We start from the raw sequence: 17,313 nt of genomic DNA, 5'->3' as shown, positions 1-17,313 counted from the left end.
TTCGGTATAAAGGCCGGCAAATTAATCCATTTATGCTTCTACAGCCCCCCTCTGAATATCTTGACCAAGCATAAGTCTCCGCTAAAAAAGTTCAAATTTGTATTCTGTATTCCTAGTTTTAAGATAGTTGTAATTTTACCTCTTTGCTAAAACTATTGTCCCCCATCTTGTAAATAGAATTGTATCCCTAGTCTTAAAACACCTGCGAATTTTCTCATAAATATTTGTTCCCCCTTTTGTGTACCAAACTATATTGTTAGTTTTAAGATAACTGTAAATATTTCCTAAAAATTATTACTATTGAATTCCTTGTTTTAAAATTTTTTCATAAAAAAAATCTTTCGCTCCCTCTCTTGTATATAGAATCTTATTTCTAGTCTTAAGATAGCTGTAAAATTTTTCTTTTTTAAAAAAATATTTCAACATTGTAACCTCCTAGTTTTAAAATATACAAAATGTAAAAACAAAAGAATTTGGCACCGCCAAGCTAACGCATTTGTGCCTATCAAATAAACGAAATGAATAAAAAAAAAAAAAAATTAATCCATTTTTGAATGAAAATTTGAATGAATGCAACATTATTTAGCAGTGTTTTGAGTATGGCGTGGAACACGAAAACATCAGTGAGCCTAAAGATATATACACAGAAAAAAATATTTTGTAATTTTAAATTTATTTCCATGCACATATTTGGAGCATGAATATAAATGTAAAATCAAAATTCACACAACTTTTCATGCTTTCTACAACGAATTTTATTATAATTTTACACGTTGATTGAAAAGTACAGTTTCATTAAACGGCAAACCAATGCACTTTAATGTATTTTGAATCCAATATTGCTGTAAAATAAATGACATGTAATATCACACGAACGAAAGTGTAAAATCATATGCTTTTTGATGCTCCCATTGAGTGCATCGAATTCAACGTAATTTTCAATCAAATTTTTTATTCAAGCTGTGTATGTTTACATTCGTATTGATTTACATGTCGTTTAAATTTAATCATTTTTTGGTGTGTAGTCCATTGATCTGCAAATCAGTTGGAAAAGCACAATCTGCATTCACTACTCACTCCAAATATTTGCCGGTAAAGATATTTCCTACAGAATTTCATTTGGAGAATCTAAATCTTATGGAATAAATTAAAAATCTTTTTTCCCGGGATTCCCGAATCCCGGGAATGAGAAAACACAATTTCCCGGGAATCGGTAATCCCGGGAAATCCAAAAATCCGGGAAATAAATTCCCGGGATGGAAGCTCTAGTACCAACGAGAACGTGGAATATTCAAACCGTTGGATATTCGCTTTCGCCAAGAAGATCTTTCCGGACTCTGTCCCGGTACAGAAAATGTTCCGCGCCGCGTTGTTCTCCTCACGATACCGCGAACGAAACACCGTTTTCGATGGTGGAGTTCTCACTTGCTCTCTTATCATGCAACAATAACGCCCCAGGGTTAGACAGAATCAAATTCAACTTGCTGAAGAATCTGCCTGACACTGCAAAAAGGCGCTTGTTGAATTTATTTAACAAGTTTCTTGAGGGTAACATTGTCCCTCATGACTGGAGGAAAGTGAAGGTCATCGCCATCCAAAAACCAGGAAAACCAGCCTCCGACCACAACTCGTATCGGCCGATTGCAATGCTGTCCTGTATTCGGAAGTTGTTCGAGAAAATGATCTTGTTTCGCCTCGACAATTGGGTTGAAGCAAATGGCTTACTGTCAGATACACAATTTGGCTTCCGCAAAGGTAAAGGGACGAACGATTGCCTTGCGTTGCTTTCTACAGAGATCCAAATGACCTATGCTAACAAAGAGCAGATGGTATCAGTCTTCTTGGATATTAAGGGGGCTTTTGGCTCAGTTTCTATCAACATTCTGTCAGAGAAGCTGCACCAGCATGGTCTTTCGCCAATTTTAAATAACTTTTTGCTAAACCTGTTGTCTGAAAAGCACATGCACTTTTCGCATGGCGTTTTAACAACATCGCGATTTAGCTACATGGGTCTTCCCCAGGGCTCATGTCTAAGTCCCCTGCTCTACAATTTCTACGTGAATGACATTGACGATTGTCTTGCCAATTCATGCACGCTAATGCAACTTGCAGACGACGGCGTGGTCTCTGTTACAGGGCCCAAAGCTGCCGACTTGCAAGGACCATTACAAAATACCTTGGACAATTTGTCTGCTTGGGCTCTTCAGCTGGGCATTGAGTTCCCCACGGAGAAAACTGAGATGGTTGTTTTTTTCTAGAAAGCGTGAGCCGGCGCTTCCAGCTTCTATTAATGGGTGTAACGATCAACCAGGTTTTCACATTTAAATATCTCGGGGTCTGGTTCGACTCTAAAGGTACCTGGGGATGTTACATTAGGTATCTGAAACAGAAATGCCAACAAAGGATCAATTTTCTTCGAACAATAACTGGAACATGGTGGGGTGCTCACCCAGGAGACCTGATCAGGTTATACCAAACAACGATATTGTCGGTGATGGAGTACGGGTGTTTCTGTTTCCGCTCCGCTGCGAACATACACTTCATCAAACTGGAGAGAATCCAGTATCGTTGCTTGCGCATTGCCTTGGGTTGCATGCACTCGACCCATACGATGAGTCTTGAAGTGCTGGCGGGCGTTCTTCTGCTAAAAAATCGATTTTGGGAACTCTCATATAGATTGCTCATCCGATGCGACATTCTGAACCCGTTGGTGATTGAAAACTTCGAGAGGCTCGTCGAGCTTAATTCTCAAACCCGATTTATGGCCTTGTACTTCGACTACATGGCATAGAGCATTAATCCTTCTTCGTATACTCCTAACCGTGTTCGTTTCCTAGATACTTCTGATTCTACTGTATTCTTCGACACATCCATGAAGGAAGAGATTCGTGGAATCCCGGACCATATATGCCCGCAAGTGATCCCCAATATATTTTATAATAAATTCCGAGAAGTCGACTGTGACAAAATGTTCTACACTGACGGATCAAATCTCGATGGGTCCACTGGCTTCGGTATCTTCAACAATACTATCACCGCTTCATTCAAGCTCAATGATCCCGCTGCAGTTTACGTCGCAGAGTTAGCTGCAATTCAGTACACCCTTGGGATCATCGACACTCTGCCCACAGATCACTACTTCATCATTTCGGACAGCCTCAGCTCCATCGATGCTCTTCGTGCGATGAAGCCCAAAAAGCAATTCCCATATTTCCTGGGAAAGATACGGGAGTCCTTGTGTACGTTATCTGAAAAATCTTATCAAATTACCTTTGTTTGGGTCCCCTCTCATTGCTCTATCCCGGGCAATGAAAAGGCCGACTCATTAGCAAAGGTGGGCGCATTAAATGGTGACATATACGAAAGACCAATCTGCTTCAACGAATTTTTTTAGTATTTGTCGTCAGAGGACACTCAACAGTTGGCAAACCTCGTGGAGCAATGGTGAACTTGGACGATGGCTACATCCCATTATCCCAAAGGTATCAACGAAGCCTTGGTTCAGGGGGATGGATGTGGGTCGGGATTTTATTCGTGTAATGTCCCGACTTATGTCCAACCACTACACCTTGGATGCGCATTTGCGGCGTATTGGGCTTGCGGAGAGTAGTCTGTGCGCTTGTGACGAGGGCTATCACGACATCGAGCACGTTGTCTGGGTATGCGCCGGGTACTTGGACGCCAGGTCTCAGTTAAAAGATTCCCTTCGGGCCCGAGGTAGACCACCCAATGTCCCAGTCCGAGATATGCTGGCAAATCGTGATTTCCCCTATATGTCCCTTATTTATACTTTCATAAAAACGATAAATATCCCAATTTAGCCCCTCTCTTTTTATTTCTCGTTTTAGAAGTTTTCTCCTGCCTTGTGGGACCGATCAGCTCCAGACTGCAACTATGTAACCGCCGTCGCACTTACCACTACGGAAACTGAAGCGAGAGCGACTCGAGGTCCGATGACTTTTGAAGGATTCCCCGTGGGTCCGAAGAATACCATCCGCCAATCCGACCTACTAGACTGAGGCGCTAATTTGTTTCGCTGATCTCCCGTTTGCCCGAAAGTTGCAAGTTTTGCTCTTCTCTCCCGGTCACCATCTACGCTTTCTCTCCGCTGTCCTTGATACAACTGCTTCTACAGCCCCCCTCTGAATATCTTGACCAAGCATAAGTCTCCGCTAAAAAAGTTCAAATTTGTATTCTATATTCCTAGTTTTAAGATAGTTGTAATTTTACCTCTTGTCCCCCATCTTGTAAATAGAATTGTATCCCTAGTTTTAAAACACATGTGAATTTTATCATAATTATTTGTTCTCCCTTTTGTATACTAAACTATATTATTAGTTTTAAGATAACTGTAAATATTTCCTAAAAAACTATTACTATTGAATTCCTTGTTCTAAAATTTTTCATAAAAAAATCTTTTGCCCCCTCTCTTGTATGTAGAATCTTATTTCTAGTCTTAAGATAGCTGTAAAAAATTTTCTCCTTTAAAAAAAAATTTCAACATTGAAACCTCCTAGTTTTAAAATATCCAAAATGTAAAAACAAAAGAATTTGGCACCGCCAAGCTAACGCATTTGTGCCTATCAAATAAACGAAATGAATTAAAAAAACTGCGAGCTGTCTAAAAATATGTATTTCAAGTAATAGAGATGGTACTTTCATAGACAGACCAGTCGAACTAACCGGTCTATGAGAAGAATTTAATGGAAGAATGGTAAGTGCGCAGTGCGGTTAGAATCCAGTTTTTAGTGCCACAAGCAATAACTTGAGAATTTCTGAACTAGCGCTGGCAGGAGGATTGGTTTGTTTTTCTCGTTTCTCCAGGATGATTATCAAGATGGTAAATAAGGGTGAGAGCTTTTTTGTGCTTGCTGATGCAGTTCTCAATCACAAGAAGCTCATTAATCATTGTTTCATTTTTACGATTTGGTGACTATTTACGATTTGGTGACTAATGTTGATGCTAGAAAACACATTTAACAAAATAGCATTCGTTTGAAAAATAAGTAAATATCGAAATTAGATCATTTGTGAAAATTATGTCATTATTGATAATTAAATAAAAGCTGGTAGTTGATTCAAAGGGCATGGTAATTTTTAATATTAGAAGCAGCAATATAATAAATGAACTTTCGTTATTTCTAGGTGTGATGAAGAATACATCACTTACTGTGGCTAAATTACCTGGGAGGGCTGCAATGATTTGTTTTTTGACAGTTTACGAAAATTGACTTTGCCGACAAAAACAGCAGTTGCAACAATTTTAAGAAACACTTCTCGCATTATATTACAAAAAAGGAAGTCCGTTTGCGTTTTAGTACTATAAACAATAAGCTCTAACAAATGCATTTCGGTCTAGGGTCAGATCACTCTAGAAATGCATAACAAATTTGAATCCAATTTGAAAAAAATCATTTCATTTTCATTTTTGCATCAACTTTCACACTTTCGCCGAAACATGTGTTCAACAAGCGTCTTAGCTGATCTACTTTGTTCGAAACTTTGTTGGAGTAGAGTTAGTTTGTGGCAGGGCTTTGACGTCTTACACGCAACGCAAAATGCATTCCAAATTTCTATTTTGATGGAATGTAAATATTTAATTTCGTTGGTTTTTAAAAAAGCACAATTGGAAGAAAATTTTTGCGAATCTTTATCGAACGAGAACTATTGACAAATCTCGTGCTCGATTGGAATGACACTGACAGTAAATGGTGAACACACTATAGAGATGGCGAGTATTCAGTGTGTTTATTTTAATCTATTGCGCTACTCAAATTTGACAACCACACCGTTACATAGAAAAAAACCCACCTTTCATTTACCATCCTGGACAAAGTGAAGTAAAAATAGCAAATTGCAAAGTAAAATTTCTCAAATATACGGTGGAATCAAACGTTTTGAGACATTTTTTTGAAAGAATCTGCACTTTTTAACAAAACATTTAAATTTTTTACCAAAACTTGGTTAAGTGTTGTTTAAATGTTTGCAGAAAAATATTACCGAATGCTCTTTTTAGTAGAATTCATGAGGCGCATTTATTTTGAGTTGCTCTTTCATGATGTTTCACCAATATTCTCTGATCACTACATTGAGAACTGTGTTTAAAGCGTCATGAGAACTTTTGGAAAATTGTGGGAAGGGGATCTTGTAACTTATCTCTTAGCCAAAATCCCATAGTTGTCAAATTACTTCAATGTAAAATAAAATAACTGTCTGAATTATCATGAGCTCATTTTTGGAAAGATGCTTCAAAATATGAATTAAAGACAATTTTTCGAATGGGAATCTTAATTTAAATAGGGTGATTGCATATAAAACATAAGCTTGTTTACCGAAAACTTACATACATTTCAACATTTGCTGAAAATGTATTTTTTTAGATTGTGTAGAGTTTAGACAACAATTCAATATGGTTGACAACAAGAATAACATTTCAGAAACTAGTTGAAAGCTGATGTAATTTTGTTTCTAGCAGGTCAGGATCGGTTTTATGAGCATTGGATTTTTGTTGTATTATCAACTATATGAATAGCCTCTTAGCAGGATGCAATGAATGGCGTACTAAAATTTTGTGTGCTACGTACTAGTACTGCAAGTTGTGAGGTTGACTAATGAAGAAAAGTAAAATTAATGCTCGATAAATTTTTAACGGTCACATTCATTCGAAACTGCCAAATTTCGATGTTAAGTAACATTGAAGAATTTCAAAACGTAAAACTGTTCATCTGCTGATAGAATAATTTTGACGGTTAATCCTCCTAGAAGTAATTATAGACAAGAATTACTCTTCAACCAAATTTGGGTCGAGACTTGTCTCCAGCAAAGTTTTCGAAAGTGCTATTTCAAACAACTTTGTCAAAGACATAAATATCCCACATATTCAGAGTATCGAAATATAGTAGTAGAAAACCTTTACAACAAGCTATTCTGAAATTACTGTATTTGATAAATCTCTTCTGCGGTAATTAAATAATAAATTCACATTGCGTTCAAGGTGCCTTTGAAGCTTACAAAAAAATAAGGGAACTGGATTTAAAACAAATAATTCCCAGATATTAAAAGGACTCAAAAACACAAAGAGTGATTCCATTTTCAGGAGCTAGCATCAATTCGGCGTAAGCTTAGTCCGCCCACCAAGATAGTGTCGGATTCTGATGAGATGAAGTCGAAACGCAAGTTTCAGTTCCATCCATCCATAATTTAGTTATAGGTTTTGTGTTCTCAACTCGCAATTATTGTTTCAAACAATTTTATCCGTAGCGTAGAAAAAAATAGTTTTCATCTAAATTTTTCTTCACTAAGAAGAAATAGAGCAGGCCCAGTCCATTTAAATCCCTATATGTTGAATTCATGTAGCCTTCATATTTTCAACAAAATTGTTTGAAATGACATTATCAAAAACTTTGCTGAAGGCACCATGTCTCCTAATATATAATTTTAGTTAATCACTAAAATTTCTATATCAAAGTAGGCGTTGTTTTATGTTGACATATTAAATTTTAGCATTTTTTCAAAAAATTTGCGGTTTTTATCAAAACCCCCTCCAAACCAAAATTCTGGCTACGCCACTGTTCACCATAAATCCTTAAGGGCATGCCTTCAAACACGCATGGATGAGTTATGAACAATAATAAAGTTATTTTATTCGCTATTCTGGAAAAATATATACCTTACAACATGGCATTTTGTTCGATGACTGGCATCATGCGATGTTAAGGAATAAAACCAGGATAAAATTTTATTGAATAGATCTAATCAGAGAAAAAAATCAGGTTAAAACTGAAAGTTCTAACATGGATAGCATAAGAAGTTTTATGGACTTCTTCAGGAAGACTTTACACAGTTTTATGATAGTTTAATAGCGCTCATGTAGTGGTTTACCATACTGCTAGGTCAGGAGAAGGTTTTATGCTGCTGGTTTAATATCACACCTAAAGAGTAGAATAGAACTGTAATAAAACTTTTACTCCTATGATAGTTTCCATAACAAGTTCTACTGTCTACAATAAAACTGGGCCAATTTGTCGTAACATGGGTTTATAGCAGCCTGTAGGAAGTGCATAAGACCATAAGGTTAGCGTGGGAGGTTTTAAATATTAGTTTTATTAAACGCTATAAAACTCCAATCATCGCTGTCTGCGTTCCTCCGTATCCCTTCCTTAACCGGATCGTCATGTGCACCTCGCCCAGTTTGCATTGCTGCTTCATAGCTCCTCTCAGCTCGTCTTCCGTCGTTATTTCGTCAAGGTCCTTGCACACAATTACCATCTCCGGGCTTAAGGCTTTAACTTCTGTCTTTCCACCCATTGATTTAGTTATAGTCTCCTGCAAGGCAGAGCTACTAGTCGTAGTATTCTTCTTCAGCTCGAGGAGCTTCTCATTTTTTGGGTACGCCTGACTCTTAACACGTTTTCCCCCAAATCTTTCAGCTCCGGGTTCTCTCTGACCTTTTTGAGCAGTGCTGCGTACGTAGTTTGCTTCTGCTACCCTTTTCGCTCCTCCTTTTTTAGCTGTTTCCCGCGTTTCTCCTTCCGACCTACAACGGTACTCCAGCTTTCACCCTGTAAGGTGGCGTCCTTTCCTTCGGCAGCAACAGCGTCCTCAAGCGTCTGCCTCTTTGACCCGCCTGGTCTTTCGTCTCCTGGCGAGGATCTTGTACTCTTTGGAGCTACGGGGAACTGACGTGTTCTCAACTCCAATCTGCCTCTCCTTACCCTGTTTCGGAGGGGCTAGGAGGATAGTGGCCTTAGCCGACGCCGATGCTCGCTCAGCTGAATCCGCCCTCTGCGTTGCCGTATCGTACTCTTTCACGGCAGACAGTAGCGCCTTCCGGATTTTGATGACCATCTCCTTAATGTCTTTATGGACATTGTTTCTCGTGTCCACGAACTTGTGGAGCTCCTCCACCAAGTGCTTCGCTACCATTACTTTTGGCGTTTGTGGGGTGTAGATCATTCCGCTCTGCTCTGGCTGTTTTTGCTGCTGCTGTTACTGCTGCTTCGGCTTCCCCTCCTCCTGCTCTTGCTGGGTGACTTCAGTTACTATTGGTGGTGGTGACCTCACCAACCCTCCTCTGGCAAACGGATTCACCGTGCCTGCTCCATTTATATTGGTTGCTTGTTGTTTCTCCAACTCCGGGCCGCTATCTCCACTCGCTGCACATAGTCGCCTCTCGCGATCCCATGATTATCTATGCTGCCAGAAAGCAGCAGTGAGGTCATGCAAGGGTTGACACTATCCTTCATGAGGAGTAGTGTTTAGAGCCGGATCGGCGTAAATTGGGAATGCTTCAACCGAACCTAGTACCACCAACCAAATGATGACGAGTTTCGAACGTACCCGGAGACCTGCCAGGGTTTTGTTGGGACGGAGGCAGCCATGCTGTTAGCCCACTCGCCATTTCAATACGGTGTCATCCTTCCTTACTCAGGGAGTAGAACAGCACGCCTGTCAGCCCAAAGTCGCCATCCTATTCGTCATCCGTGTCCTGTCCGTTGACGTTCGCCAGTATACCATAATCAGGATGTTACTGGCGTCTATCCTGATGTGCCGGTTGGCACTCCGGTTGGGCTAGAGTGCTTTTATTGCTAATATTGAATCTTAGGATCAGGGATGTTATGCACCTCAGAGCAAATAAAGAGAAGAATAACAAACGCTCTTTGCACTTTTCATTCAAACCACCGCTCTTCTCTTTCACAATAAACCTCTTCACTCCGATGCGTGTTCCTCCTACACGTGTATTCTACTCCATGGCTGCACGCCACAAAGAGCAGAAATAAAGAGGCTCTCTAGTGTGTATCTTGGTCCCACGCGCACGTAAGTAGAGAAGGCAACCAAAAAACATTTTTAAAACGTTCTTCCGATCAAACTTTATCTGAATTGTAGTTTGATTCGCCTTCCTACCTGCTTTCCAGCGAGGGGAGGCACAAAAAAGTGACTCTTCAAGGTGACTCTTTAAACGAAATTGTGCAGCTCTAGGTGCACAGATCCTACTCTTTTTCGTTTTCAAGTTTCTCTTTGTGCGGTCATTTTGCATATCGCAGTGTTTTTGTGCTGCTCTATTTTTAATCGGTGTATTTCGCTCTTTGTGGCTCATTGTGTGAGCAAATAACAAGCCTGCTTAGGATCATAGCAGAAGCGGCACAGACTCGCTTCGTCGGAGCTGCTTTCGGAGTTATGGCTTTTTTAGAGGTTTAGAAGAGCCCAATCTTAGCCCCACCATATCCTAGCAAAACTCCCCAACTCGCAGTAGGGCCGTGGGGGGCGGGGGGTTCGTTCGGCCCCTAGACTCCTGTCCTTCCTGTTCCTGCTGCCTCCCATGTCTGTGTGTGTATGTATGTGTGTATGTATGTATGTGTGCATGTATGTGTGTGTATGTACGCGAACACAATCTCACTCACTTTTCTCAGAGATGGCTGAACCGATTTTCACAAACTTAGTCCCAAATAAAAGATGCAACGTTCCCATAGGCTTCTATTGAATTTCTAATGGATCCGACTTCCGGTTCCGGAATTACAGGGTGATGAGTACGATCACGCAGAAAAAGTCGATTTTAATAAATTCTGCAATGAATGTATAATGGTGAAAATTTTTCCAAAATGTGACTACAACTGCTTCGATTGGTAGTACTAGGTCACTAACAGCCATTCAAAGTCTCTTTGGTCACATTGGCCACCATCATCGGTTCCGGAAGCCCCGGCGGAAGTATCCAAATTCAGAATAACAATCGCATCGGTTTCTCGGAGATGGCTATTAAATTTTATCCCGATCCGACTTCCGGTTCCGGAGTTACGGGTTGTGGCGTGCGATCACATAGCAAATTGTGATTCAAACCGATACTCCGATGAAAGCCAAAAAGGCCAAAATTTTCCTAAAATCTCTCTTAAACAACTTAAATTTGCAGTTCTAGGTTGCCGACGGCCAAACAAACTTTCGTTGACTACATTGACCACCATAGACGGTTCCGGAAGTGCCCGGGAAAAGCGGCCATCTTTCTAAACTAGCAAACTCATATCAGTTTCTCGGAAATGGTTGGGCCGATTTTCACAAACTTAGTCCCAAATGATAGCTATATTATCCCCACAGATGTCTTTAAAATTTCACACGGGTCGCTTATGTGGTTCCGGAAATATAGATTGAACCGTACGGTCACATATGAAATTCCCATAAAAGCCGAAATTCAATTTTTTTTTCAATGGGGGACCCGAATTCGTATTTTCGATGCCAAACATCTTTAAAATGCATGAAACGTCGAGATTTTATGTTATCTCGATTTTTTTTGTCTTTCTCACAATGCAATCATTGTGAAAATCGTCAACCTAATCCCGGCCCGGAGGGCCGCTTGTCATATCCTATTCGACTTAGTTCGTCGAGATCAGCAAATGTCTGTATGTGTGTGTGTATGTGCGTGTGTATGTATTTTCTAATCTCACTCACTTTTCTCAGAGATGGCTGAACCAAATTGCTCAAACTTAGTTTCAAATGAACGGTATAATGCTCCCATAGGCTGCTATTGAATTTTTAGTTGATCCGACTTCCGGTTCCGGAGTTACGGGTTTAGGAGAGCGACCACACAGAAATTTTTGCCTTTCTCATATAGAAAGGATATGCAATCACTCTGAAAATCGTCAACCTAATCCCGGGTTTTAACAGAGGCGTAGTTAGGAGTGCACGGAGAGGGGTTACGTCCCCTCTCCCCCTCACTGCTCACCTCCACCCCTTTGAATCCCCTAAGATCATCCCTCATTGTACCCCGCTCAGATCATCACTCCATCCATCGCTCATACCCCCTCCCCCTCTCAACCCCATTATCTTTATACCACCGCTATATCACAAGGCATCCCAAGTTAAGCCGGGTAGTGGTTCGGCCGAGGGTTTTGAAGTAGAATACTTCTAACGTTTCAATATGGGGGCCCGTTTCAAAATATCGGCTGTGGCAGTCGCATCAGATTTTGAACGTTAATAACTTCCATCATACTTAATAGAATGATGTGGGGTTTAGGGCATTTTATCGAAAATATGTTCCGCAATGTAGTATTAAAATTTGGAGTATGTATAACATACATTATTACCGAAAATACTGTGTTTTAAAAAATCTTTCAAAAGCTACCGAAAATGGTGAAATAGTTCCTTAAACAAAAAAGTTGTAATTTAGTGATACCTGCAAGTTTTTAGAACATATAAAATTAATTAATTAAGGTTTTCAGCATGGAAAAGTTTGCCTCAAAAATGAGGTCTGAGGTCTGTGGTGTGTTAGAAGAAGTTATTCAAAACATAATAATCTACAACTTTGTCGAAGACATCGACCCTCTAAAAATTTTGTTAGGTTTTTTTTTGCTCGGGTACTCTATTTTAGTCCAACCAAAAATATTCTATTTAAAAAGTTGCAGAATAACATTGTGAACATATGCTACGAAGAAATGCTGGCTCTAAAATGACATCTAAGGCCTCAAATAGGTTTTGTCCCACCTTTTTTGGATTGGTCCTACTGTGTGTCGCTTCCTTAGCTTGGTGATCACAAGTATGATGTGCCACAGTTTCCCCTTTACTACGCACTCGTGTGGACGTCCTAGTACAGTCCGAACAATACAGTACCGTTTATACAGATGTAGTGTTGACAAATGTTCCTGATATCTGCCTCTGGATTAACGGCTAAAACTTCAATCAAACATTACAAAGTACAGTTACAGAGACTAATTTGTTCGATGCAATGTTATTAGAAATTTATTGTGGAAGGTTCCAATTGTTTGGTTTCCGCTGCATTAGAAGATTTACTCTTTTTTCGTTGTACCTAAAAGCTGCGTATTGTAGGGCAGGGTGTGTTAAGTTTGCAAAAATTTTCTCATGCGTTGTCGATAGAAATCAACCCAATATATTGATGAACTAAAAGACTATTCGGTTTATTATTGTAAAATATGCCTGACGAAGGCCGTTTTGAATAAATTTCCGAGGATCGAAATCTTCCTGGGCGAGGAACCTAACAGTAAGTTCCGATGTAAGGTTGTCAAGCCAAACGAAAACGTCTCTGATATCAATGTGGTAGCCGTTAGACAAGTTATACGCCTGAGGCAAATCTTTAATCTATGCGGGCAACAGCCTTCTAACTAATACGTATCCTGTCGTATGTTTTAGTGTCGGATTTTTAGTAATATCAACAGTAATTGCAAAAATTTTGGCTTTTTGATGATCGTTGTTGCAACTTTCATGAGTTTCGGGATCATACAATATACACAAAAACAACAAGGAGTGAAACGCTAAAACATCACACCGTAAATTGGGGCACAACAAGAGCAACTGTAAACAACAATTTTAGTTTAGCTTCTAGGCCTGCGTTGATGTTTTTTTCTTTTGGTACACTCAACAGAAACATCAAACTGTAGCGCCATCAAGTGGTGAGAGCGGTCAAATCTGAAGGGACTGGAGTCCCTCATTCTAAAATTGTAAAATGAGTCATAATTTTTAAAAACTTTCTTCGTGCGATTTACGTCTTTATTATTTGTCTTTGGCTATATTATCCCCTCAGATGTCTATAAAATTTCGCACGGATCGCTTATATGGTTCCGGAAATATAGACTGAACCGATAATAATAACCGACTAATATAACCAAAATTGTTACTTGGGTTTACCTACCTCCAGTGCCTTGTCTGCAGCGGTTACCGGTAAACGAATCATCACTGTCTGCGTTCCTCCGTATCCCTTCCTTAACCGGATCGTCATGTGCACATCGCCCAGTTTGCATTGCTGCTTCATAGCTCCTCTCAGCTCGTCTTCCGTCGTTATTTCGTCAAGGTCCTTGCACACAATTACCATCTCCGGGCTTAAGGCTTTAACTTCTGCCTTTCCACCCATTGATTTAGTTATAGTCTCCTGCAAGGCAGAGCTACTAGTCGTAGTATTCTTCTTCAGCTCGAGGAGCATCTCATTTTTTTGGGAACGCCTGACCTTTAACACGTTTTCTCCCAAGTCTTTCAGCTCCGGGTCCTCTCTGACCTTTTTGAGCAGTGCTGCGTACGTAGTCTCGTCATTTGCTTTGACGAGCACGGCTTCTCCCTTAGGCGCCTTCTGACGAGCCGAGGGTTCTGATTTCCTCTTCTGCTCCCATTTTCGCTCCTCCTTCTTTTTTTGCTGTTTCCCGCGTTTCTCCTTCCGACCTACAACGGTACTCCAGCTTTCACCCTGTAAGGTAACGTCCTTTCCTTCGGCAGCAACAGCGTCCTCAAGCGTCTGCCTCTTTGACCCGCCTGGTCTTTCGTCTCCTGGCGAGGATCTTGTCCTCTTTGGAGTTACGGGGAACTGACGTGTTCTCAACTCCAATCTGCCTCTCCTTACCCTGTTTCGGAGGAGCTAGGAGGATAGTGGCCTTAGCCTTAGATAAAATTTCGCTAAAATATCTCTCAAACAATTTAAATTTGCAGTTCTAGGTCACCGACGGCCAAACAAACTTTCGTTGACTACATTGACCACCATAGATGTTTTCGGAAATGCCCGGGAAAAGCGGCCATCTTTGGAAACTAGCAAACTCATATCAGTTTCTCGGAAATGGTTGGGCCGATTTTCACAAACTTAGTCAAATGATAGCTATATTATCCCCACAGGTGTCGAATCGCTTGTATGGTTCCGGAAATATAGACTGAACCGTCCGGTCACATATGAAATTTCCATATAGGCCGAAACTCAAAATTTGTTTGCCTTTCTCATAAAGAAAGGATATGCAATCACTCTGAAAACTGACTTTTTAACCGAGGCTCGGAGGGCCGAGTCTCATATACCATTCGACTCAGTTCGTCGAAATTGACAAATGTCTGTTTGTGTGTGTGTGTGTTTTTTCAAAACTCACTAAGCTGCTATTGATTTTTGAAGTAGAATACTTCTAACGTTTCAATATAGGGGCCCCGTTTCAAAATTTTTGGCCGGTATTTTACCCGAGACTTTGAACGCAAATATCTGGTGTTGTACTGAAAGGAAACTTTAGATTTTTGCACAATCTGATTAGAAATATGTGCAACAATTTTGTAGAATGTACAATTACTGAAAATATCGGAAATATTCTATTTTGTGAAAGCTGGTATTAGGGTGATGAGCCCATTTTCGCTATGTTCCTATTATCACCCCACCCATTTGAAGCCGTTGGTTAGAGCAGTGTCTGCCATCTTTGTTCAACGCATTGAGTCAAATGGTAGCGCAACAATAGGGGCACTCGATTCGAGTTTTCGTTGCGCTCAAACACGAGAATTACACTGTTTTCAGCGCATTTGTGTTATTATATTGATTCCTAACAACGATGCAAAGAAGTTGATGTCAATTTTTACGCATTCCATTGATTGTAGGCCGAGAAATTGATGAATTAATGAGGCACCCCGCTTAGTATGGTGAAAATAGGCACTTTACCCTATCTGTTTTATGATTGGTTCGTACAATTCGGTTACAAGCGAGCCAGACTAGTTCCTCCTCTCTGTCGATGAAAGTTACCTTTTTTGTTCGACGGCCGGCCCCTTTGGCTTCGAACATAAACTGTATCAAGTATAAAACCGGGGGTCGTATGCAAGTACGGCATCATTCGTGTGTTGCACTCGTACTGGCTACAACAACACGTTCTGTCGGCCGAATCTCAGTTTCTCGTCTAGCGCGAGGTACAGATTGCCTTTCTTTTGCTGTTGCTGGATGAGCTGACCAAACATACCGTATCGTAAGGTACCACAAAGGCCTTTATCAAGTATACCAGCTCGAAGTAATTCCTCGCCAGCTGCCACCCACACCCCACATCGGTCCTTTTCATGGCCACCAAAACAAATCCTTGTAAAGAATTGAATTTAAAGATTCCCTAACAGGTCGAGTCAAGTTAGTATTGGAATCTGCTGATACCAAGTCGAATCAAAATTCCATAGCTAATCTCTTTATGATCAAGCGTTCGAACATTTGTTTCTAAATAGTATAGAGCAAAATTTTCAATAATAAATCATAGAAAATTGAAATTCAAATTCTTAAACAATAAATTGAGTGACCCTGAAAAGGGCCTTTGGATTCTTTAGATAATTTAATAAAAGCTGTAGCCTTAAACACGTTCTACACGGTGACTCGCTTGACGTGAATAGCAGAGATTAGTTCTTCCAACAATCCTTGTAACGACGGATCTCACGGAGAGCGACTGTTCCCGATTGATAACGATAAGTTTTGTTCACTCCACGACTAACCGGTGCACTTTAAGCGCAGCCTTCGTTGCCAGCTGCTTTCGAGGAGCCTTCCATCCAGTTGATTTACGAGCAGTCTGCTTAGTATGATCGTGTTCGTGAACCGATTTGTACAAACTCAGTTTCAAATGAACGGAATAACGCTCCCATAAGACGCTATTGAATTTTTAGTTGATCGGATTTCCGATTCCGGAGGTACGGGTTGAAGAGTGTGGTCACACAACAAATCCTCATATAAACTGGTAACCCTATGATTTCTGAATGGTGTAATACATATTCAATATTACTTGGATATGCGGGTCTAGATCACTAATGACCGATAAAAGAAGTTTTGACCTCATTGGTCACCTATGACTGATCTTGAGCCCCATGGGAACTCGCCAAGTTCCCGAGCTAATATCACGCCTATTTTCCAGCAAATTCTTAACCGATGATTTCACATGAAAGATATAATACTACCAGTGACTGCTATTGAATTTCATTCAGTTCTGACTTTTGGTTCCGGAATTACAGGTTGTTATTGCGGTCCCATAGGAATTTCTCATATAAACCGGTACAATCGTAATACCTCATAGGTTTAAAATCTATTGAAATGAATATCAAATTACTTCGATTCGCAGGCCTAGATCACTGATGGCCAATCAAAAATTATTGGAATGTATTGTCTACTATCAATAATTTCGGAAGCCCCGGGGTTCCGGGCAAATTCCAGAACCTATTCTCAAATGGAAGGTACAAAATGAAGTTCGGTGTTGAACCCTCCATCTACCCCTCCACCTTCTACCTCTCAACCCCCCTTCCATCTCTCACCGCCCCACCCTCTCAGACCAACCTCCTACATGCATTCCCTTCATCCATCCCGTATACTAAAATAAGTTAGATGATTCCCGACGCATCCTTCCGCTCCCACTAATTATATCCCTTTCATTCTCTACCATGAAGTAAACATGAAGACAACATATATGCTCAACGCGCATCAAGTGTAATAAGAATGTAATAGACATTTCCACAATGTTATATTGAACATAACCAGCCATTAAATCATAGTTTGGATAAACGAGAAAGGCACAATTGCACCACTACTAGGTGGTTTAAAACAGGTTTTTTCAAAGGGGGGACCTCATG

The 17,313-nt window shown here is 40.3% G+C and overlaps 1 protein-coding gene across 1 annotated transcript in view; it reads right to left on the bottom strand.

Annotated features, from left to right (window-relative positions):
- LOC131683276 (uncharacterized) overlaps positions 1 to 14,419 on the bottom strand; it is a 98,074-nt gene extending 83,655 nt beyond the window's left edge. Inside the window, exon 1 of the mRNA XM_058965113.1 lies at positions 13,631 to 14,419. Within this exon, the coding sequence (XP_058821096.1) occupies positions 13,631 to 13,918 (288 nt within the window). The 5' untranslated portion in view covers positions 13,919 to 14,419. The remainder of the gene's footprint in view (positions 1 to 13,630) is intronic.
- Between the last annotated feature and the right edge of the window lie 2,894 nt (positions 14,420 to 17,313).

This window comes from Topomyia yanbarensis, chromosome 2 (genome assembly GCF_030247195.1).
Source record: "Topomyia yanbarensis strain Yona2022 chromosome 2, ASM3024719v1, whole genome shotgun sequence".
NCBI classification, from domain to species: domain Eukaryota; kingdom Metazoa; phylum Arthropoda; class Insecta; order Diptera; family Culicidae; genus Topomyia; species Topomyia yanbarensis.
The sequence above is the reverse complement of the archived record's forward strand: the minus strand, read 5'-3'. Positions and strand labels throughout refer to the sequence as shown.